Source organism: Papio anubis, chromosome 2 (assembly GCF_008728515.1).
Source record: "Papio anubis isolate 15944 chromosome 2, Panubis1.0, whole genome shotgun sequence".
Taxonomy (NCBI): domain Eukaryota; kingdom Metazoa; phylum Chordata; class Mammalia; order Primates; family Cercopithecidae; genus Papio; species Papio anubis.
Window position 1 is genome coordinate 142,867,323 of NC_044977.1, and position 22,592 is coordinate 142,889,914.

At 36.1% G+C, this 22,592-nt stretch overlaps 1 protein-coding gene across 6 annotated transcripts in view; it reads left to right on the forward strand.

Moving 5' to 3' along the window:
• The window catches only part of HLTF (helicase like transcription factor), a 54,815-nt gene that overhangs the window by 6,381 nt on the left and 25,842 nt on the right, over window positions 1-22,592 (forward strand). For 4 of the 6 annotated variants that reach the window (XM_021934751.2, XM_021934752.2, XM_003894975.4 and 1 more), the window contains exons 3-13: window positions 3,686-3,852; window positions 5,387-5,520; window positions 6,420-6,517; window positions 8,078-8,152; window positions 8,293-8,484; window positions 11,764-11,859; window positions 14,650-14,725; window positions 16,030-16,123; window positions 18,685-18,764; window positions 18,856-18,900; window positions 20,041-20,130. In XM_021934751.2, the coding sequence (XP_021790443.1) occupies window positions 3,686-3,852; window positions 5,387-5,520; window positions 6,420-6,517; window positions 8,078-8,152; window positions 8,293-8,484; window positions 11,764-11,859; window positions 14,650-14,725; window positions 16,030-16,123; window positions 18,685-18,764; window positions 18,856-18,900; window positions 20,041-20,130 (1,147 nt within the window). The remainder of the gene's footprint in view (window positions 1-3,685; window positions 3,853-5,386; window positions 5,521-6,419; window positions 6,518-8,077; window positions 8,153-8,292; window positions 8,485-11,763; window positions 11,860-14,649; window positions 14,726-16,029; window positions 16,124-18,684; window positions 18,765-18,855; window positions 18,901-20,040; window positions 20,131-22,592) is intronic. The other 2 variants (XM_021934753.2, XM_021934755.2) reach the window with 1 other exon arrangement.

Below are 22,592 nucleotides of genomic sequence, written 5' to 3' on the forward strand. Positions count from 1 at the left end.
ACCATCCCAGCCAATGTGGTGAAACCCCATCTCTACTAAAAATACAAAAATTAGCTGGGCATGGTGGCACCTGCCTGTAGTCCCAGCTACTCGGGAGGCTGAGGCAGGATAATCACATGAATTAGGGAGTCAGAGGTTGCAGTGAGCCGAGATTGTGCAACTGTACTCTAGCCTGGCGACAGAGCAAGGCTCTGTCTCAAAACAACAACAAAAACCCCCGAAAAAAACTTTTGCTCACAGCTCCATCCTTTTGCCTTCTTTTGTGCTGTTATCATACAAGGTATATCTTTATATATGTAGTATACCTATCAACAAAGATTTATAATTTATATACTTTTTAGTCAGATAGGACAAAAATTACAAAAAATTATGCTTAAAAATTTATTTTTTATTTTTTTAAATAATTTTTTTTTTTTTTGAAACTGTTGCTCTGTTGTCCCAGCTGGTCTCAAACTTCTTTTGACAGATTATGATGTGATCAGGTGTGAATCTCTTTTAGTTCATTTTAGTTGGAGTTGTTAAGCGTCTTATATGTGTAGAGTAGTAGTTTTCATCAAATTGGGAAGTTTTTGGCTGTTATTTCTTTAAATTTTTTTTTTTTTGCCCCTTTCTCTTTTCTCCTTATGGTATTTTTATTATGTATGTATGTTAGTATACTTGATGTTACAAGTTTCTGAGGCTGTGTTATGTGTTTCATTTTTTTGTTCCTTAGATTGTATAATCTCAATTGACCTATCTTCAGCTTCACTGATTTTTCTTATGCTGCTCAAATTTGCTGTTGAGTCTCTCTGGTGAATTTTTTCTTCAGTTATTGTACCTTTTGACTCTAGAATTGCTGTTTGGTGAGACATTGTTTTCATGCTTTTAGACATGTGTTTTCATGTCAAAAGAAATGGTTTGCTTTAGGTCTTTGAACTTTTTAATTTTTTTAGAGATAAGGTCTTGCTCTGTTACCCAGGCTGGACTGCAGTGGCGTGATCATAGCTCACCGTAACCTTGAACTGGATTCAAGCAGTCCTCCCACCTCAGACTCTTGAGTAGCTGGGACTACAGGCATGTACCACCATACCTGGCTAATTTTTCTATTTTTATTTTGTAGAAATGGGGTCTTGCTATGTTTCCCAGGCTGGTCTCAGATTCCTGGCCTCAAGAGATCCCTCCCACATCAGCCTCCTAAAGTGCTGGGATTACAAGTGTGAGCCACCATGCCCAGCCCCTTTGAACATATTTAAAATAACTGACTTAAATTCTTTTTCTACTGTGTGAAACATCTATACTTTCTTGGGGACAGTTGACATTGATTCTGTGTATAGACCATACTTTCTCATTTTTTTGCATGTCTTGTACTTTTTTTCTTGAAAATTTGACATTTTAAATAATGTGGCAACTCTGGAAATCAGATTCTCCTCCCTTCCAGGGTGGTTTGTTGTTGCTGATTTTTATAATTAATTGTGTGTGTGTTAGTGATTTTTCTGAATTAATTCTGTGATGTCTATCCTTTGTCATGTGTGGTCACTGAAGTCTGTACTTGGATAGCTTAGTGGTCAGCTAATGATTGTGCTGGAACAAATAAATTGCACATTCTTTGCTGAGAACTTCTGTATGTTGAGACATTCCTTCAACATTCTAAGGCACTTGACAACTCTGCTTTAGCTTTCACTTCTAGCTTGTTTAAATACCTCAAGTTCAGGCAAAGGTGAGAATTTAGGGCCTTCTCAGGTCTTTCTTGAGAATGTGCACAGCCCTGGTCATGCATACCAGCCCTGTGCCTGCTTATGGCCTTCTAGATTTCCAGAAATACATTTGAGCTTTTCAAAGCCATCACAGACATCTCATTCCCTAGCTCTTCTTTACAAGCCTTTTTGTTTTTTTGCCTCAGGCAGCCATGAAGTTAAAACACTTTCCTGGAAAATTGTTTTTGACAAAACATTCACCCAAGGGAGGTTTTTTTGTACTTGGTGAGCTCAGAGGTTAAATACAGTCAACCTTGCAAGTGGGGTCTTCTGGGGAACTTCAGGAGAATAACAGTTCCTTGGGAATGAATCTCTGAAAGAACCGTAACTCCATTCTGTTTTTCTCTGTTGACTGCCAGGCTTTACCTAGGATCCCAACAAGCTATTATTTTTATGTTTGTTTGTTTGTTTATTTATTTATTTATTTATTTTATTTTTTTGAGATGGAGTCTCGCTCTGTTGCCAGGCTGAAGTGCAGTGGTGCTATCTCGGCTCACTGCAACCTCCACCTCCTAGGTTCAAACGATTCTCCTGCCTCAGCCTCCCAAGTAGCTAGGACTACAGGTGCACGCCACCACACCCAGCTAATTTTTGTATTTTTAGTAGAGATAGGGTCTCACCATGTTGGCCAGGATGGTCTTGATTTCTTGACCTCGTGATCTGCCCGCCTCAGCCTCCCAAACTCCTGGGGTCGTGAGCTACTGTGCCTGGCCACATGCTCTTATTTTTAAAGGCTACAGTATTGCTGGGGATGGGACTGAAGTACTGTTATTCAGCTGTTTATTATTTTTATTCTTGAATAAGTGTTACCCAGATTTCTGCAAGCCTTTGATTTAGTTCTCAGTGTTCTGTAACATTTGATTCTGACAAATAATTTATCTAGTTTTTTGTTGCTTTTTTTTTTTTTTTTCTTTTGAGACAGAGTCTGGCTGTCGCCCAGGCTGGAGTGCAGTGGCACGATCTCGGCTCACTGCAAGCTCCGCCTCCTGGGTTCACGCCATTCTCCTGCCTCAGCCTCCCGAGTAGCTGGGGCTACAGGCGCCCGCCACCACGCCCGGCTAATTTTTTTTTTTGTATTTTTAGTAGAGACGGGGTTTCACCATGTTCGCCAGGATGGTCTCGATCTCCTGACCTCTGCCCGCCTCGGCCTCCCAAAGTGCTGAGATTACACGAGTGAGCCACTGCGCCCGGCCTTTTGTTGCTTTTATTGAGAAATTTTTGAAAGTCCTTGTTCTACCATTCTTTGTTGTGTTACACTCCTTCAGTTTTTAAAAATATACATCATAATATTTAAGTTACATCATACAGTTTTTAATAAAGTAGAATGAGAATGGCATGAGTTGAAGGCTGGATATATTTTTCTTACCTAGTTCCATCCTGACTTATAAATGCCTTATTCCCTGACTTTTAGATTCTGGAGAATTGAGGCTCAGGAACCACCCTGTCTGGGTTCAGATCTTAGCTCTGCTACTTTTTAACTTTGTGACCTTGAGCAAGTTACTTAACTTTTCTGTGTTTCAGTTTCTTCATTTGTAAAATGGGAATAATGATAGTACCTCCCAATAGAGCTGTGAGGATTTAAAAAGTCAGTCTGTGCAATGTACTTAGACCAATGCTTGGCACATAGTAAGCACTCAATAAAGGTTAGCTATTTTTCAGAAGTTATGATGTTGAAAATTTTAAGATAATTTGAATTTGCTAGTTTACGTTTGACTATTTTTTAGACATTAAGGATTTGTTAACTTCCTAATGAATATAGATTAGAAAAGTAATATTAAAGAATATAATAAATATGTTAATATTTCTGTAGTTTGTGTCTAAGAAAATATATTTTTCTTATGTGCAGTGTTTAGCAGTAGCATTAAAAAATGAATGGAAATCCCAGATAAAGTATAACAAAGTTATTGTCTATTATTTATAATGTAATATTATCTGTTTATCATTTTTATTAGGTTAATAATAATGAAATGGTTGCATTACAACGAGATCCTAATAACCCTTATGATAAGAATGCAATTAAAGTAAACAATGTGAATGGAAATCAGGTTGGCCATTTAAAGAAAGATCTTGCAGGTGCTTTGGCCTATATCATGGACAACAAATTGGCACAAGTTGAAGGGTAATGTACTTGCAGAATTTAGTTTTAATAATTGTGAATTATAGTCGTCTTTGAACTAGTTAGACCTTCTTGTTCGAGCCTATAAAGGTTTGCTAACAATTTCTATCACTGTACTCTTGGTATGTGTTAAATAAAGTTTTAATTTTCCTTCTACATACTTCTACTACCCCAGCCATCAAACAATTGTCCTCTCATTTTCCTTTGGAATTATTACCATGGAGAAAATAGACCTTGGTTCAAATATTAGGAAGTACATTCCATTTCTCCAAACCTTTTGGTAACTAGGTTTAGGAATTTGGAAGTGTTTGTTTGTTTATTTATTTTGAGACAGAGTCTCACTCTGTCACCCAGGCTGTAGTGCAGTTGTGTGATCTCGGCTCACTGCAACCTCTGCCTCCCAGGTTCAAGCAACTCTCCCTGCCCTAGCCTCCAGAGTAGCTACAGGTGCCCGCCAACATGCCCAGCTGATTTTTGTATTTTTTAGTAGCAACAGGGATTTGCCATGTTGGCCAGGCTGGTCTCGAACTCTTGACCTCAGATGATCTGCCCCCCTCAGCCTCCCAAAATGCTGGGATTACAGGCGTGAGCCACTGTGCCTGGCCTGGAAGTGTTTGTTTATATCAGAGGTTATAAACTGGTGTTCTGTGATATGATGTAGGTGAATTTCATTTTGCCCTACAGTGTTTTAAACATTTTTTCGTTTAGTACTAATATTGAAATACCTTGCTAGTCTGCATTTTATACATATTAATTTATTTCCTTAAATATAAAAAACTTATTTTTCTCTCAACAAGTGGAAAATCTGGCAATGCAGGATGAGTTGTCACTTCCATATGACAACAGTTGACTGGAACTCTCCCTTTAGCTAGGGCATATGCTCTCCCAGTTTTATCACCTATTTCTTTCTTTTTTCTTTTTTTAAACTCTTTCTAGTCTTTCAGTTACCTTTTCTCTTTTAGGCATTTGTACTTGTGATCTCAATTTAAGTATCCAGAATATTTAGGATCTTGATATTCTAATTCTAATTTTTAGGATATTCATATCATAATCCTAGGTGAGTTTGGAAGATAAAATAAATGCTCAGTAATGTCTCACTTTGTTTTCTCCTTTTTCAGTTTATCAGGTTTTTCAGTTATTGAGAATAACTTAGTGAATCACAAGTTCTTGCATTCCCCATTTTCCAAGCAGAATGAGTTACTACCCTCAGTGGTTCCATTAGCCGAAGCTCTACCCTTTCATTTAACTTACTTTACTTATATTACAATCTTGTTTACAGGCCATCCTTGCATTTTTAAAAGTGCTTTATTCCATTTTCTCAATTTTTTCTGACACTCTGTTTCTAAAAATCACCCTTTTCTTCTGATTGTGATTCTATTCCTTGTCCTTTTTTTCTTTCAAGTCTGCCCAACTGGTTCCTTGTTACTTTACTTCCACGTAAAATGTAAATGATGCACTTAAAATATTGAACTACTTCTTAGTGGGGATAAAAAGTAATGCTTCTAATTTCCCTTTCTTTTTCTCCCAAATATAATAGGGTTGTTCCTTTTGGTGCAAACAATGCTTTTACCATGCCTCTGCATATGACTTTTTGGGGAAAAGAGGAAAATAGAAAAGCGGTTTCAGATCAGTTGAAGAAACATGGATTTAAATTGGGTCCTGCACCAAAAAGTAAGTTTAGGGTTTGACTTAATATTATTCTGATATTATAAGATGCAGGGATTATGAAACATTTATTCTCTCTTGGAGTTTGTTGGCTAATTTGTGCTCAAGGCTCCAAGGTACAAGTTTTTTTCAGGAGTCTTTTTGAGAAAGTCTCTGATTTTTCCTTTTGCCTCTATTCAAATAGATTCACACATAAAAATGTACACGGTCAGAATAGTGAGGGGATATTAAACAAAAAAATTAAAGAAAAAGTATATATACAAGGAATTCTCGTATATACCCTCCCCTAATTTTCCCTAATGGTAACATCGGAAACCCCTGACTTTAAACATTCTTTTTGATAAATTTTAGACAAAGAGAATCTTCTAATAGTGAACGAAAAGGAGTGCTTGGCAAGAATTTGTGCAAATAATGTGGAATTACTTGTGTTTTTTGAGTGATTTAGTATTTAGCTTTTTAAAAACCTCTAAAATACAAGGCTTTTAATGCAGTTTATTATGCACGTTTTATTTATTTATTTGTGTATATATTTTGAGACAGAGTCTTGCTCTGTCACCTGGGCTGGAGTACAGTGGCCACAATCAATGGCTTGGTGCAACCTTGACCTCCTGTGCTCCAGCAATCCCTCCACCTGAGCCTCCCAAGTAGCTGGGTCTACAGGTGCACACCATCATGCTCTGCTAATTTTTGTATTTTTTTTACAGACAGAATTTCACCGTGTTGCCCAGGCTAGTCTCGAACTTCTGGGCTCAAGCAAACCACCTGCCTTGGCCTCCCAAAGTACTGGGGTTACAGGCGTGAGCCACAGCACCCAGGCCTGTTATGAACATTTTAAAAGCTACTTAATAAAAGATAAAAACCTATTTTATTTGATGGCTTTATTCTTTTTATTTTGTAAATTATAGCTTTAGGATTCAATTTGGAAAGTGGTTGGGGCTCTGGAAGAGCTGGACCAAGCTATAGTATGCCAGTGCATGCTGCAGTACAGATGACAACCGAACAGGTGTGCTTCTCTTTTATTTTGTAATCTAAAAGTGAATATCAAATGTTGCGGGTTGTATTTAAAAGAACAGGATGAATATGTACGTGTGGGTATTATATCATCTTCAAATATATTTATAATGAAACATGTTATAGAATAGTATATACATATATATGTTAACATTTTATGTAAAAAGTTCTGATAAGAAATAAATCCATACGTGAACATTTGTACCTAACATGCAAAACACACACATTACTGTTTATGCATAGCATGTTTTTGTATTTGAAATGTTTTAAATGTTCATGTAGTAATTTTAAGAAAAAAATTGAAGTTGAGACTTACTCCTTTCAGTAATTTTGCAAATGCAATGTGAAAGAATTAACTCCCAATTCTTCACATTATCTTTGTCTAATTTATAATTTAGGATGACGTTATGCTGAATTTCTTTGAAAAAAAGTATGTAAAATAAACTAATGCTGATCAATTTAAAAATAACATTAAACTTTTTTTGATGTTTGTATCTACCAGTGTTAGTCCTTTTATCTACTAATTGTAGTTACCATATTTCCCCTGCTTATTGTTAGAAGGACTTGAGCATGTTTCTGGTAGATAAACCCCAGGTTACTTCTGATTTTTTAGTCCTGGCCTGATTTCTTCTGAGCTGCTGCTGTGTTTATGTGTTAATTTTCAAAAATATCTGTATCACATATATGTTGATATAAAATTGGACTAACCTAGTTTAAATAGTCAATTAAATTAGCATAATAATAAAAGTATCCTATAGAGCATGGCAGGTTCCTTATTGCAGTAATAATAAATGGAATATCATTGACCTAGTAGGACTGACAAAATATTTTGAATACAACTGATAGCATCACAGAATTTTAATGGTAGAAGGAACCTTAGAGACAATCTAAATTTAGTTCATCCCTTTCATTTTATAGGAATAAGACATGGGGACATAAAGGTCAAGTCTTGCCAAAACTTGTATGTAAGCTTATTTGTGATAAAACTGTGACTGAAACTCAGGACTTAAAACTCTTCTATATTCTTTTATCTCCTAAAAACTAAAGCACCTGTTCGTTATCTCTTCAGTGAGTAGTGTAATCCTAGGGTTGATTTATGTGCCTTTTTGACGTTTGACTATTTTGTGTTTTTTAAATTTAATTTAATTTCAGTTTAATTTTTTGGGACTGGGTCTTACTTACTTGCCCAGACTGGAGTGCAGTGGCATAATCATGGCTCACTGTAGCCTCTACCTGCTGGGCTCAAGTGATCCTCCCATCTCAGCATCCCTAGGAGCCAGAACTACAGGCATGTACCACCATGCCTGGCTAATTTTGTAAAAATTTTTTTGTAGAGATGGGATCTCTCACTATGTTGTCCAGGCTAGTCTCAAACTCCTGATCCTCCCACCTTAGTCTCCTAAAGTGCTGGGATTATTGGCATGAGCCACCACTCCTGGCCCATTTGACATTAATGTCAGTTAATTAACTAAATGATTTCAAATCTGACTTACATGCAAGTATTATTTTAATTAGTTTGTTTTACATTATTTCTTGTTGCTGTTTGTTGTAGCTTAAAACAGAATTTGACAAATTATTTGAAGATTTGAAAGAAGATGATAAAACCCATGAAATGGAACCAGCTGAGGTATTGAACCAATATTTTTTATTTAAGACTACTCAGAATGTTTAAATGTACTTATAATCTACTCTTTGTTGAATCGCAGGATCTGCATGTGAAAAAAGGAATGACTTACTGTATTTGCCTTTATGACTTTTTTTTTATAGGCTATTGAAACACCACTGCTTCCACATCAAAAACAAGCTCTAGCTTGGATGGTGTCACGGGAAAACAGCAAAGAACTTCCACCATTCTGGGAACAGCGAAATGACTTATACTATAACACAATAACAAATTTTTCTGAGAAGGACCGACCAGAAAATGTCCATGGAGGAATTTTAGCTGATGATATGGGTTTGGTAATTATTTTTTTTTTTAGTTAATAAAATCTAATTTTATGATGATGATTTTCTAGAAAGTAATTTTGAAGTAAAAAGAGATAGGAATATGTTGGTACCAGTTTGGGACTAGATTTTTACTATCTTTGTAGAACACAGTGTTTCCTATAGTTTTTACTTAAAATAGTGGTAAAGTTTTGGTTTGGTTAAAGTACAATTAAAATAATTAGGTAACAATAATGGTATAAAGATGTTTTCCTCAGTTTTCTTTTTTTTTTTTTTTTTTTTGAGGTGGAGTCTTGCTCTGTCACCCAGGCTGGAGTGCAGTGACGTGATCTTGGCTCACTGCAGCCTCTGCCTCCCAGGTTCAAGCATTTCTCCTGTCTCAGCCTCCCAAATAGCTGGGATTACAGGCATGTGCCACCATGCCCAGCTAATTTTTATATTTTTAGTAGAGACAGGGTTTCACCACGTTGGTCAGGCTGATTTTGAACTCCTGACTTCAAGTGATCCACCCGCCTTGGCCTCCCAAAGTGCTGGGATTACAGATGTAGGCCACCCTGTCTGGCCATGTTTCTCAATTTTCTTTGCTCTTTGAAATTCAGGGTGACCTGTCTTTCATAGGTTTTCTTTTAAAAAGTAAAGACAAAACAATGTTATGTGAAGTTGTATTCCAGCACAAATATTGTGGTATGCAGAGTAATATTTATGGGTCCTTACACTAGCAGTTTTTATATTTTCCGGTCTCAGTAACCCCTTCTACTTATAAAAATTAATGATCTCAAAGAACTTTTGTTTTTGGGTGCTGTTATCAGTATTTATAGTATTAGCCAGTGGTAACTAAAGATAACAGTACAAACTCATTACTTGTTAACATAAATAGCATATTTTTAAATGAAAAGTATGCCAAAACACTTAACAATTTTGTTGAGACACCTGGCATTGTTTTACATTTTTGCACATATCTGTGTTTGGCCGAATAGATGGCAGCTGAATTCTCACCTGCTTCTTCATTCAGTCTGCTCTGTTAGGTTGTTTTGGTTGAAGTATATGAAGAAAGTTTGTCCTTACGACGGTATGTAGTTGTAAAGGAAGGAATATTTTAATAGCTTTTTAGGTAATTGCAGATTTCTTTGATATACTACATCAAAATTTAGTAAGTATTAGTTTATTAAAGGTTAATTGTTGTAATACAGAATGCTAAATCATATCAGTGAGCTTTTTATACCCTGTTCCATTAAAATCTATTTGCATATCTTGCCCATTGAATGGATATTTTACCCATGTATGATTTTTTTTTTTTTTTTTTTTGAGACGGAGTCTCACTCTGTCGCCCAGGCTGGAGTGCAGTGGCCAGATCTCAGCTCACTGCAAGCTCTGCCTCCCGGGTTTACACCATTCTCCTGCCTCAGCCTCCGAGTAGTAGCTGGGATTACAGGCGCCCGCCACCTCGCCCGGCTAGTTTTTTGTATTTTTTAGTAGAGACGGGGTTTCACCGTGTTTGCCAGGATGGTCTCGATCTCCTGACCTTGTGATCCACCCGTCTCGGCCTCCCAAAGTGCTGGGATTACAGGCTTGAGCCACCGCGCCCGGCCCCATGTATGATTTTTATAACACCAAGCATTGCTCTTTCAGAAAATGTTGGTTCACTGAGTTGGGCAGACCTGCCAAATGTTGATGTATTTCGTATGCAATATCCAAAACTTACATTCATTAATGTTACCACTGATGTTATTAGAAAATCATTTACATTTTGGGAAGGCACTATGTTCATAGTGTCACAACTTTTCCAACATTCTAATTTTCTATTGAAAACTCACATTTTATCATTTACAAATAATCTCAGTTATTTCCTTTGTAGATGACAGTCTCACTTTGTTCATTTTTAAGAAAATATCTTTTAGATAGTCGTGATTGATAGTTGTCATTCAAGTAAAAATGGTATTGCATGAAAAAAGTGATTAGTTGAGCTTATAACTCCCATCTTGAGTGATTTTTCTCTAGCTAACCCTCATAGTTTGATACGCAACAGAAGTAGTTCATATGTAATTACCATTTCACTACACAGAATATTAAGAAGATTTGTACTTAAGTAATGAGATTTAATAAAATTAATGTGTACTGCTTCATCAAGAACATTCTTCTTCTTCTTTTTTTTTTTTTTGTTGAGATGGAGTTTCACTCTTGTTGCCCAGGCCGGAGTGCAGTGGTTCAATCTTGGCTCACTGCACCCTGCGCCTCCCAGATTCAAGTGATTCTCCTGCCTCAGCCTCCCAAGTAGCTGAGATTACAGGCATGCGCCACCACACCTGGCTAATTTTTTGTATCTAGTAGAGACGGAGTTTCACCATGTTGGTCAGGCTGGCCTTGAACTCGTGACCTCAGGTGATCCACCCGCCTCAGCCTCCCAAGGTGCTGGGATTATAGGCCTTAGCCACTGCGCCCAGCCAAGAACTTTCTTAAGGAAAACTTTTTTTAAAAACTATGTGGCAGTTAAGAATGTGATGACTAGTACTAATATACCCCTTACTACCAGCTGCTTTGTTTTATGCTGAGGCACTTTTTTCACCATTGCTATTTGGGCTTTTTGTGGGATTAATGCAGATGTTGACAGAGTAAGGTCTGTCTTAGTAGTATTATGAAAACAGTTTTGACTTCACATTTTCGTGAAGGGCTCCTGGGAAACCCTCCCCATCCCCAGTGGCCTGTGGACCACACTTTTGAAACTGCTATTATTTACACTGCTTTAAAATTGCCAGAGATTTACTTCTGTATTGCTAACTATGAATTAAGCTGCAGTAAACATTGAAAAATTACATGCTTCCACTTAAGAAAAATACATAAGAAATATGTCTTTTATGCTTTATGGAGAAGTTACGACTTTTAAGCTTGGTATTATCTTTAAGTCAAATTTTAATAAAATGATTATATGCATACTGGAATTACTAATCACTTTAGCTCCGAACTTCATGGCAAATGAATAGTTATAAATAGTTGCATGATAAAAATCAATAGTTCAAGGTTAAATGTAGAATTATAGAATAGCAGTCATTCAATAAAATGACATTTCTCAGAGATACTTTGTAGTATTTTATAGTGTAAATAATTTAATAATTCCCTACTAATGCAGTGGAGGAAAGCATTTTCTAACTCATTTTTCATTGACATGTATAATATCAGTACACTTTTGTGGCCTTGAATGATATTTGATATTCGATTACTTGATTTTAAAATGGGAATGTTTTTCTGGTGAACTGGGTTTCAGAATCTGACCATTTTTCTTTTTAAAACATTTTTAAGGGTAAAACTCTTACAGCCATTGCAGTAATCCTCACCAACTTCCATGATGGCAGACCTCTTCCTATTGAAAGAATTAAAAAGAATCTACTGAAGAAGGTAAAGTAGTAGTAAGTGCACTTTATGTGAAACCTCCAGTTTATTGTGAAATCTTTAAATTTCATCATTAAAAGAAACTATCAAGAAATTGTGTTTTCAGAAATGTGGTGAATGGTCTCTCTGTCTCTCATGTGTGGCTGATAAGAATGAAAGTTCGTGCCACCTTCTTTTTATGTTTTCAGACAAGGTGTGGCTCTGTTGCCCAGGCTGGAGTGCAGTGTTGCAATCTCGGCTCACTATAACCTCTGCCTCCTGGTCTCAAGTCATGGGATTTCGCCATGTTGTCCAGGCTGGTCTCAAACTCATGAGTTCAAGCGATCTATCTGCCTCAGCCTCCCAAAGTGCTGGGGTTATAGGTGTGAGCCACCAGCAGGTGTCACATGCTTGAGAGCGATTGATAATTTGTATCAAGAGACTTAAAATTGTTTATAATCTTTGAACAATTTTGCCAGTCAGTAATGCCATTTCTAAGAAACTATCTGAAAGGAGTTACCAGAAATTCATTTTTTCTAAAGAAAGTACAAGGTTTTTTTTTTCCTCAACATTGTTTTAAAGGCTGGGCATGGTGACTGGCGCCTGTAGTTCCACCTACCTGGGAGGCTGAAGCAGGAGTATTGCTGGAGCCCAGGAGTTTGAGCCTATGGTCAGCTATGATTGCACAATTGCACTCCAGCCTCAGTGACATTGTGAGACCCTGTCTCTAAAACAAATAAAAATAAGATAAAAGTGGACAATTTGAAACATCTTTTGACAAGGGAACAGTTAAACGATATACCCATAAAACTTACATTAATAAAACAATGCAACCATTAAGTATTTTTTATGAATAATCACTTTCATGATTCTTTTTAGTTAAAATATGACAGGTACAAATCTTTGTGTGAAGTTTGGTTCCTCACTTTGTAAATAATATATTCATGTGTGTTTTAAGTCTGTTCACATACACTATCTGTACCAAAATGTTAATAATAACTTACATCCTAGTGATGAGAATAAGGGTGACTTTTCTTGAAACTGTGTGTGTGTGTGTATGTGTGTATATATATATGTATATAATATAAACATTATATTTGGTCTCTAAGAATTAAAAATTAGTTTAGTGGGAAAAATAAATGTTATTAGAGAGGAACAGTTACTTCTTTTCTTACCTGAAAATTCAAATAACTTAAATAGAAGGAAATAGCAAAAAGATGTATGCAATATACTTCTTTTCTGAACTCTTCTGAATTGCCATTCTTTCCTGTTTTTAGTTTTCAGTGAAGGCAGTACATCAGTTTCCTGTCAGTGCTATTGAGATTTTATTTTATTAATGTCTGCACTTACTTATATTTCCTACTTTCTACTTTTATTGAGAGTTAAACCTGTTGAAGTCTCAGATTCAGTTCCTCACCCTGAGCAACCTAATGTTTTATGTCTTGTTCCTCCTACATTTGGTTATTGAAACTGAAGTTTTAGGTTACCAGATTTGATAGAAGCACGTAAGACTGCTTACGGCTTTAGTCTCAAGTATTAATTGAGAAATTATCAATTAACAATAAGGATTTCTCTTATTTTTCCCCAAGATCAGTTACATATTTAAGGTGTGTTTTATAGTAGGAAGGTTTTAGGATATTTGGGTTGCTACATTAATTGAAATGGCAACTGAAGATGTGATTTCCAGCCAGGGATTTACTAAAAAAAAAAAAAAAGTCACTCTTTCAAGTGTGTTTAGATATTCCAAACATAAGTATACTGAAATACTGATTTAAATTCCTCTAGATTCTAACATACTATTATTTCATCCAGCTTGGACCTGATAAAAAGTTTATCTTTGAACTTTATAGAGAAAAAGTTTGCTGAGCAAAATATTTTGATACAAAGAATAATCCAAAGCTGGGCACAGTGACTCATGCCTGTAATCCCAGCACTTTGGAAGGCCGAGGCGGGCAGATCACCTGAGGTTAGGACTTCGAGACCAGTCTGACCAACATGGTGAAACCCTGTCTCTACTGAAAATACAAAATTAGCTGGGTGTGGTGGCGCATGCCTGTAATCATAGTTCCTCGGGAGGCTGAGGCAGGAGAATCACTTGAACCTGGGAGGTAGAGGTTGCAATGAGCCAAGATTGTGCCGTTGCACTCCAGCCTGGGCAACAAGAATGAATTTCTGTCTCAGAAAAAAAGAAAAAAGGAAGAAGATGTATGCAAAGGACATCCTTTATGTTTGAATAAACGTTTCGTTTTTTTTTTTCCCCCATACTGTTTAATATAAATGGTTATAGTAATTATTGAAGACTGGATAGGACGTTTGATGAAAAACATGTTTACTATCTCTTTCTCGGAGCTAATGCTTAGACGTTAACTATCTAAAGTAACTCTTCTAGTTATGTATCTCTATTGGATTTTTAATTTATTTTATTTTTTGAGACGGAGTGCAGTGGCGCCATATGAACATGGAACATTGATTTGAAAAGTTTGAAGTCTGAGAATTCTTAATTATAAAGTAAATCCCAGTTCTTGAATTTTTCATTAATGTGTCATTTATAATTAAGATTTGCTTTCGGTATTCCTTTTGAAAAGGTAAAGACCAAGTAGTTTTTTTTTTTTTTTTTTGAGATACCTATGAAAAAATTTTAAATCAATTTGTATATTTTCCTCTTCACTTATTCACCCTCCCCTTCAGTTGCTCCAGAATTGGGTAGCAATTTAAGTCGTTTTTATTATGCAAAGTAAAGCAATATAAAACAGGATGCATTTAAAGTTATTTAAAACTGATAGCAGTACTGTTTAAGAAATATGCCTATTTACCCAGGAATGTAATGTTAACGATGACGCTGTGAAGCTTGGAGGAAACAGTACCAGTGAAAAGGCAGATGGACTAAGCAAAGGTAAATTTTAATTTTGAAATGACCCAATATTTGATCTGGTGAGCTTTAATTTGAATATGACCCAATATTTGATTTGTGTTTTTTCAGCCTAATATTGTAATTCTAGTTTTGGCTTTGTACTGTACAAAAATTTAGGATCTCTTTTTTAAAAGGTCTTTCCTGAGTACTGGTAGGAAAGGTTTCATCAAGGAGATGATTGAATTGGGTAGTATACCATTTAGAGAACTGGGGAAGAGCATTTTGGGTTGTGAAAAAAAACTCATGAAAGGATACTTTAAAAAGAATATGTTTTATTTTGGGACCTCAGTGAATTTTATTGTATTTAAAATGTAATACGCATGGATGACAGCAGATAATGCTGAAAAGCTAGCTTTAGAGCCAAATTCTGAAGTCATAGGAGAAATGGAAAGAGATCTGTGGATTTTACAGTTAAATGACCTTCATAAAGTTAATTTCTAAAGATAGATTAGAACAGAACAAAAATATTTTAAGAGTAGTAGGTGAAAAATTGTAAATAACAGTTGTGTGCTATTAAGTTTGGAATAGGAAAGAAATAAGTGGCTGAGTTAGGGTAAGATGAGGTTTTTTTTTGTTTGTTTTTGATTTTGTTCTGTGGTTTTAAGAAAGGAATCCATGAGATTTTGGATTTAGTAGAGAGACTAGTAGGTTGTGGGAGGAAATAGAATCAGGAGAATAGGTAGATGAGTTAGCAGTAGAAGGAAAGAAGTAAGGTTGAGGGAAAGTATAGATAAATGAGTGCATTAAAAGATAGGAAAATTGAGATTTTTATGGAAGATACCATCTCATTTTCTTTGTAAAGTAAAATAGGTCATCTTGGAATAAAAGGAGTTAGAATCTAGGCAAAGGGGTCAATATAGTATGGATCATTCTGGTATGGATCATGCTGATGAATGGGTAGGGGAGCTGAACAGTGTTTAGTAAGAAGAGTTACCAAGTGACACAAGGTGACAGCTGAGATTTGAACATGTAAATTTATAACAGCACCTATTTGTGGTTCCAGTAGCTCTTAGCTGCTTTGGTACAGCAAAACATTCAGCTAGTGTGGGGATTGGCTGGATGAGTACAAAGAAAAGACTGGGTCATAAAAATTTGAAGGTACTTTTTAATTAGAAATGAGGAAATACTAGATTAGGAAAAAAGTAGAGAAAATAGAGTAATGAAAGGAATGAAGATGTTAAGAAAACTGAAAATCAGTAATTAGAAAACCAAGGTTTTAAGAGGGATAATACTAGTTTCTAAGACACCTTACTAATACTTTATATTTGCATTTTTCTTTGAAATAGAAGCATCTAGATGTAGTGAACAACCCAGTATTTCAGATGTCAAGGAGAAGAGTAAGTGTCGCATGTCAGAATTGTCTAGCTCCCGCCCCAAAAGGTAAACTATTATGGTTTGATTATGTCATATGTTTATTTAGACCCTGTTTTCTTATGTGTAAGAGAGAGAGAGGCTGGGCACAACACCTGTAATCCCAGCACTTTGGGAGGCTAAGGCAGGCAGATCACAAGGTCAGGAAATCAAGACCATCCTGGCTAACGTGGTGAAACCCCGTCTCTACTAAAAATAAAAAAAAAAATTAGCCAGGCCTGGTGGTGGGTCCCTATAGTCCCAACTATTCAGGAGGCTTAGGCAGGAGAATGGCGTGAACCCGGGAGGCAGAGCTTGCAGTGAGCCAAGATTGCGCCACTGCACTCCAGCCTGGGTGACAGAGCGAGACTCCGTCTCAAAAAAAAAAGAAAAAGAGAGAGATAAAGATGACCATGACCATTATATTTGTTGAGTAGTTCTTTCAAATACATTCTTTTATTTGAAACTGCCGAGATCACGATGACTTAGGCAGATAGGGTATTCTCATTTTACAGATGAAGAAAAATGATACTGACCTATAAAAGAAATGGTAAATTTTAATAATCATTCATCTTTCTACTACTTTTTTTCTACTTTATCAAGGAACTGAGATCTAGATCTTGGGATTTTTGCTTTTTTTGAGATTTTAGAAGTCTTCTTTGTGGATTTAAGGGGATGAAAACTGAAGAATATTTTATTAGATAGCTTGACAAAAGCATTCTTGATCGTTTCAGTTCTTCACATGTAGTGGAAATAAGACATGATAAAGTTATTTATGAACAGTATTTTATTAACATAGACTAGAGGGAGAATTTTAAAAAAGATGTAATTCCCCTCTGATCTTGTCTTGAATCTGTTAACTTTACAAACTTCATTTATCCTCTGAGGTAGGTCTAAAAACTGGGCTTTTGTTGTGTTATATTGTCTACCATCAGTATCTACACAAGTCATCGCAAATCTGTCTCTGCTAGCTATTTCATCAACAAAGGTTTTGAAACTGTGGCTGTGTAAATTGTTCTGTCATTAATAGCCGTCTGAACTAAGCACAAAGCCAGAACTCATCAGTGTTATCTAAATCTAATTCCTTGAGATTTAGATAAATGACAAATGTTACAACTTTGAACTTACCATAAACCTGGGTAACACAACACTGTTAATTGGACCGGATCAGATTAAAGGACATAGAAATAATAATGGTGAGGACATGAGAAAAACTAAACAACTGACACATGTGTTATAGCTAATACAGATATGCTTATTGTGTAACAGACTTTTGCATGTAGTAACATTAGGGGCTTTTTGCATGTAGTAACATTTCATTCTATGAGGATTATATTTTTATTTCTATCTTATGAGGAAACAGACATTGAAGAATATTAGATGATTTACTTAAAATCACATAACAAATTACTGGTGGAATGAGGATTTGAAGCTAGGCAGTCTGACTTCAGAATTTTTTGCTCTTAGGCACTTAATCACTGTTAAACTTTCTACACAAAATGTATGAAATTTTCTATTGTGAAAGAATTATATTTTTGCCTTTTGGCTGCTTATTTCATTGTATTAGAAGTATTTTCTTTGAGAGCCAGTTATTTTTCTTTTCTTTTCTTTTTTTTTTTTTTGAGACGGAGTTTCGCTCTTGTCACCCAGGTTGTCGTGCAATGGAACGATCTCGGCTCACTGCAACCTCTGCCTCCCGAGTTCAAGCAATTCTCCTGCCTCAGCCTCCTGAGCAGCTAGAACTACGGGCATGCATCACCACACCTGGCTAGTTTTTGTATTTTTAGTAGAAACGGGGTTTCACCATGTTAGCCAGGCTGGTCTCAAACTCTTGACCTCAGGTGATTCGCCCACCTCTGCCTCCCAAAGTGCTGGGATTACAGACATGAGCCACTGTGCCTGGCCAAGAGCCAATTCTTTTTTGTTGTAGTTTTACATGCTTTAGTTGAACTACCAAATATTGAACCTTGTATTGAAATTATTAATTTTTTAGAATGACTTAATTTCTCTATTTTATTTTATTTTATTTTATTTTACTTTTTTGAGACGGAGTCTCGCTCTGTTGGCCCGGCTGGTGTGCAGTGGCGCAATCTCCACTCACTGTAAGCTCTGCCTCCCGGGTTCACGCCATTCTCCTGCTTCAGCCTCATGAGTAGCTGGGACTACAGGCACCTGCCACCATTCCCGGCTATCAAATTTATTTTAATAATAGTGAAATTTGCTGGGTGTGGTGGCATGCACCTGTAGTCCTAGGTACTCCCGAGGCTAAGGCGGGATGATCACTTGAGCCCAGGAGTATGAGGTTGCAGTGACTTCTGACTGTGTCACTGTACTCCATCCTGGGCAAAAGAGTGAGACCCTGTCTCAAAAAACAGTAACAGTGGTACTCCATTTTGTATAGTAAATGCATCTGTCTTTTTATGAAAGCAGAATGTTTTTAGCAGATTTGACTTTCATTTGTCAAAATATTTAAAAAATTTTTTAGAAAATAAACAAGTAGTACAAAAGTTTTTTATTGCATTAAACATGTTCGTGTATCTTATTTTGATTTGGGTTGGTCCAAAAATTTCTTTGTGTATACTTAATTTTAGAAGAAAAACTGCTGTCCAGTACATAGAAAGCAGTGATTCAGAGGAAATTGAAACAAGCGAATTGCCACAGAAAATGAAAGGTAACATGTAATAGATTTGATTTGATAATGTGTCCTATATTCTAATGTCCTATTTTGCACATTTTTATGTTTATTTTTGTTTTATTTTTAGGCAAACTGAAAAATGTACAGTCTGAAACTAAAGGCAGGGCAAAAGGTATGTGTATACTATATACCCATAATCTAGACTTCAAGATTATTAAAGTACAACTCCATTGATATGTATCTCGCTAGGTTGGAATGTTTTAGTAATAGCTCTTAAACTTGGCTGATGTTTACATTTGAACTCTTCGTGGAGCTTACCATGGGTGTTAAATTAATTTTGTAAAGGAGGAAAAATGAATGAATAGTTGCAAATTAAAATCTACAGTATAATAATATTTAAACTATCCTTAAAACAATTTTCTACTACCTATAAAATGACTTCAGTAAAACCTATGTGTGTAGTATGAATAGTAATTACAAAATTAGGTTGAGAATGTCTTCCTGGCAATACTATTATTGTTAGTTTACATTATTATACAGATGTGAAAATAATTAATATTTTTTCTTTTTCTTTAAAATATGCTCTATTTTCCTGTAATTCAGATCGTACTATATTTCTCATTCGTTGAGAAATTGTATTGCAATTTGGGAAATAACTGATCATCTTGATGATCTGTAAATTTGGCAGCCTTATCATTAGGAATCAAACTGTTTGTTTCCTTGAAAAATTCTTCTTCCACCTGAGAACTGAATCACTTTGCATATGACTGCTTCTACTTTTTTTTTTTTTTTTTTTTTGAGGCAGAGTCTCGCTCTGTCGCCCAGGCTGGAGTACAGTGACCCAATCTCGGCTCACTGGGAGCTCGGCCTCCTGGGTTGACGCCATTCTCCTGCCTCAGCCTTCCGAGTAGTTGGTCCTACAGGCGCCCACCACTATGCCCGGCTAATTTTTTGTATTTTTTATTAGAGACGGGGTTTCACCATATTAGCCAGGATCTCGTGATCCACCCGTCTCAGCCTCCCAAAGTGCTGGAATTACAGGCATGAGCCACTGCGCCCGGCCAACTGCTCCTACTTTCATTTCTTCTCCTCAAGTCTTACCATGAATGACTATATCGTTTCTGTCAGTTGAAAAGATATGCTTAATGTCAGAGGTAGTAATTTTGGTTATCAAATATTTAGCTTAATAATATAAGCTCTTAAAATAAGAGTGTGAAAAAGGTATTCTATTTCTTACCCTTAGAAAGTACCTGTACTCTCTAGCACAGGAGATAATTTGAAAAAATTTTAAAATTCTTTGTTGTTTTATCAGCAGGATCTTCTAAGGTTATAGAAGATGTGGCATTTGCATGTGCATTAACTTCATCTGTTCCTACAACAAGAAAGAAAATGTTGAAAAAGGGTCAGTAAATATCCTGGTTTTCTAGTTTTTTGTTTTCTGTTTTTGAATGAAAAAATTTAACATTTTAAGTTATAAAGCCATATTACAAGAAATTTAGAAAATAGAGACTATTTTTTAAAGTATATATCCCATTAAAAAAACAAAACTACATCATAATTTGTTTCCCTTTTGGTGCATTTTCCTATTGTATTTGTTTTAGTTAGGGCCAAAATGTGATGGGGGGCCCTTACTCCTGAATAGCAGAAATATTTCTTCTAGTGAAGGCACAAAGCAATTTGTGGCTGCTTTAAAGCTTAATTTAATTTGGATTAATTTAAGTTAAAGGTTTAACTTTTGGTATTAGAATTTGCTTTTCATTTTAAAATGTTAGTGATCTTTGTTATGATTTTATATTTTGTAATTCATAGGAAAACAACACTGCTTAAGAGACTAAATATTTGAGATGGGAAGATATTTAACTAAGGTTGAGGAGATTTGGTACAAATTATATCTCTGTCCCTTGGTCTCCATTTATTTTACATGTTGGGGACATAGCACACTATCTGTTTTCATAGACCATATAATCTAACGATGAGAGAAACATACAATAAGCAAGTCAACATAATTTTAAATAATGAGAAGTAATGTGAAGAAAATAAAGGAGGATAATGAAGTAGAGATTGACTTGAAGGGGCTTGTTTAAGAAGGTGATATTTGAGCTAACAGACTCATGAGAAAGAGCTGACTTTTGGTCCAAGAATCAGATCATTAGAAATAGAAAATATAGGCATGCTGGGTGGAATTTTAGAAATTTAAAGAAATGTGGAAATTTCAATTGAGATAGAATTAAATTACACATTGGAAACCGCTTTCAGTTGCATATGCATAGCTGTGATACAAGAGAGAAAATTTTAAAAGTCACAGCTGTATGTCATTTTGGTTTTAACCAAACTAAGCATACCTTTGAAAGAGAAGCAGATAGAAACAAAATTCTATGAATGGAAACAGAAGCCATAATCCTAATTGTCCTTGTGGTAGATAGTGATCTCTTTAGTAAGGCACAAAAGTTCGTAAGGAAAAGATTGATTAAATGCCACTACATTTTAAATTTCCATGCATCAAAAGGTGCCATAAACAAAAGTAAAAAATGATAAAACTGAAGAAGATAATGTGTATTAAGTGTAACTCACAAAGGATTCAATTCTAGACTATGTAAGAATTTCCCAAACAATAGGAAAAAGACCACCCAATAGGAGAATAGTCAAAGGATATACCTGTGGAGTCCATAGAAAGAAAACCCAAATAACCAGCTAACATTGGAAAAGATACACTGATTAAGAATTATTGGGGAGATGCAAATTAAAGGAATAGTGGGGGCAGGCATGGTGGCTCATGCCTGAAATTGCAGCGCTTTGGGAGGCCGAGGCCCATGAGTTCAAGACCAGGGTGGGCAACATGGCAAAATTCCATTTATAAAAAAAAATACACAAAATTAGCCAGACATGGTAGCATACGCCTGTAGTCCCAGCTACTCGAGCCTGGGTGGTCGAGGCTGCAGTGAGCCGTAATAGCGCCACTGCATTCCAGCCTGGGTGACAGAGCAAGACCGTGTCTCAGAAACATAAAGGAATAGGGGGATGCTCTTACCCATCATATTTTCAGACATTAAAAAATCTTACAATGCAAAGTATTGACAAAGTTGCGCAGCAACAGGAATCCATGCATTGTTGATGGGAGTGCCAATTACCAAGGAGAGCAACTGGACAAAAATATAATGAAGCTGAATGTAGACCACCTGTAACTCTGTAGATATAAATAAGGAGACATGAAAAAATGGTTTTCATTGCAGCATTATTTTAATGAAATAAGAAATAATGTACATGTTGTCCAGTAGGGGAATGGGAAATAAATTGTAATCTGCTTATGCAGTATAATGCTGTGCATTGGTTAAAATGAATACACTAGAGCTACAAATACTAATAAGTATAAATCCCAAACACAGTTGTTATTTATCTGCAGTTTCACGTGCTACAGTTTCAGTTCTAAAATATTATATACAATAAGATATTTTGAGAGACAGAGAGAGACGACATTCGCATAAGTTTTCTTACAGTACAGTCATCCTGGAGTATATGTCGGGTTGGTCGCAGGACCCCCTGTGTCTACCAAAATGTGTGCATACTGAAGTCCCACAGTCTTCCCTGCAGGACAGCAGGTATATATCAAAAGTTAGCCTTCCATATACATGAGTTTTGCAATCAGCAAATACTGTTGTGGTTGGTGTTTTAGTTTTTTTTTTTTTGAGACGGAGTCTCACTCTGTTGCCCAGGCTGGAGTACAATGGCGCGATCTTGGCTCACGGCAGCCTCCACCTCCTGGGTTCAAGCAATTCTCCTGCCTCAGCCTCCCAAGTAGCTGGGACTACAGGTGCCTACCACCATGCCCAGCTAATTTTGTGTATTTTTAGTAGAGATGGGTTTCAC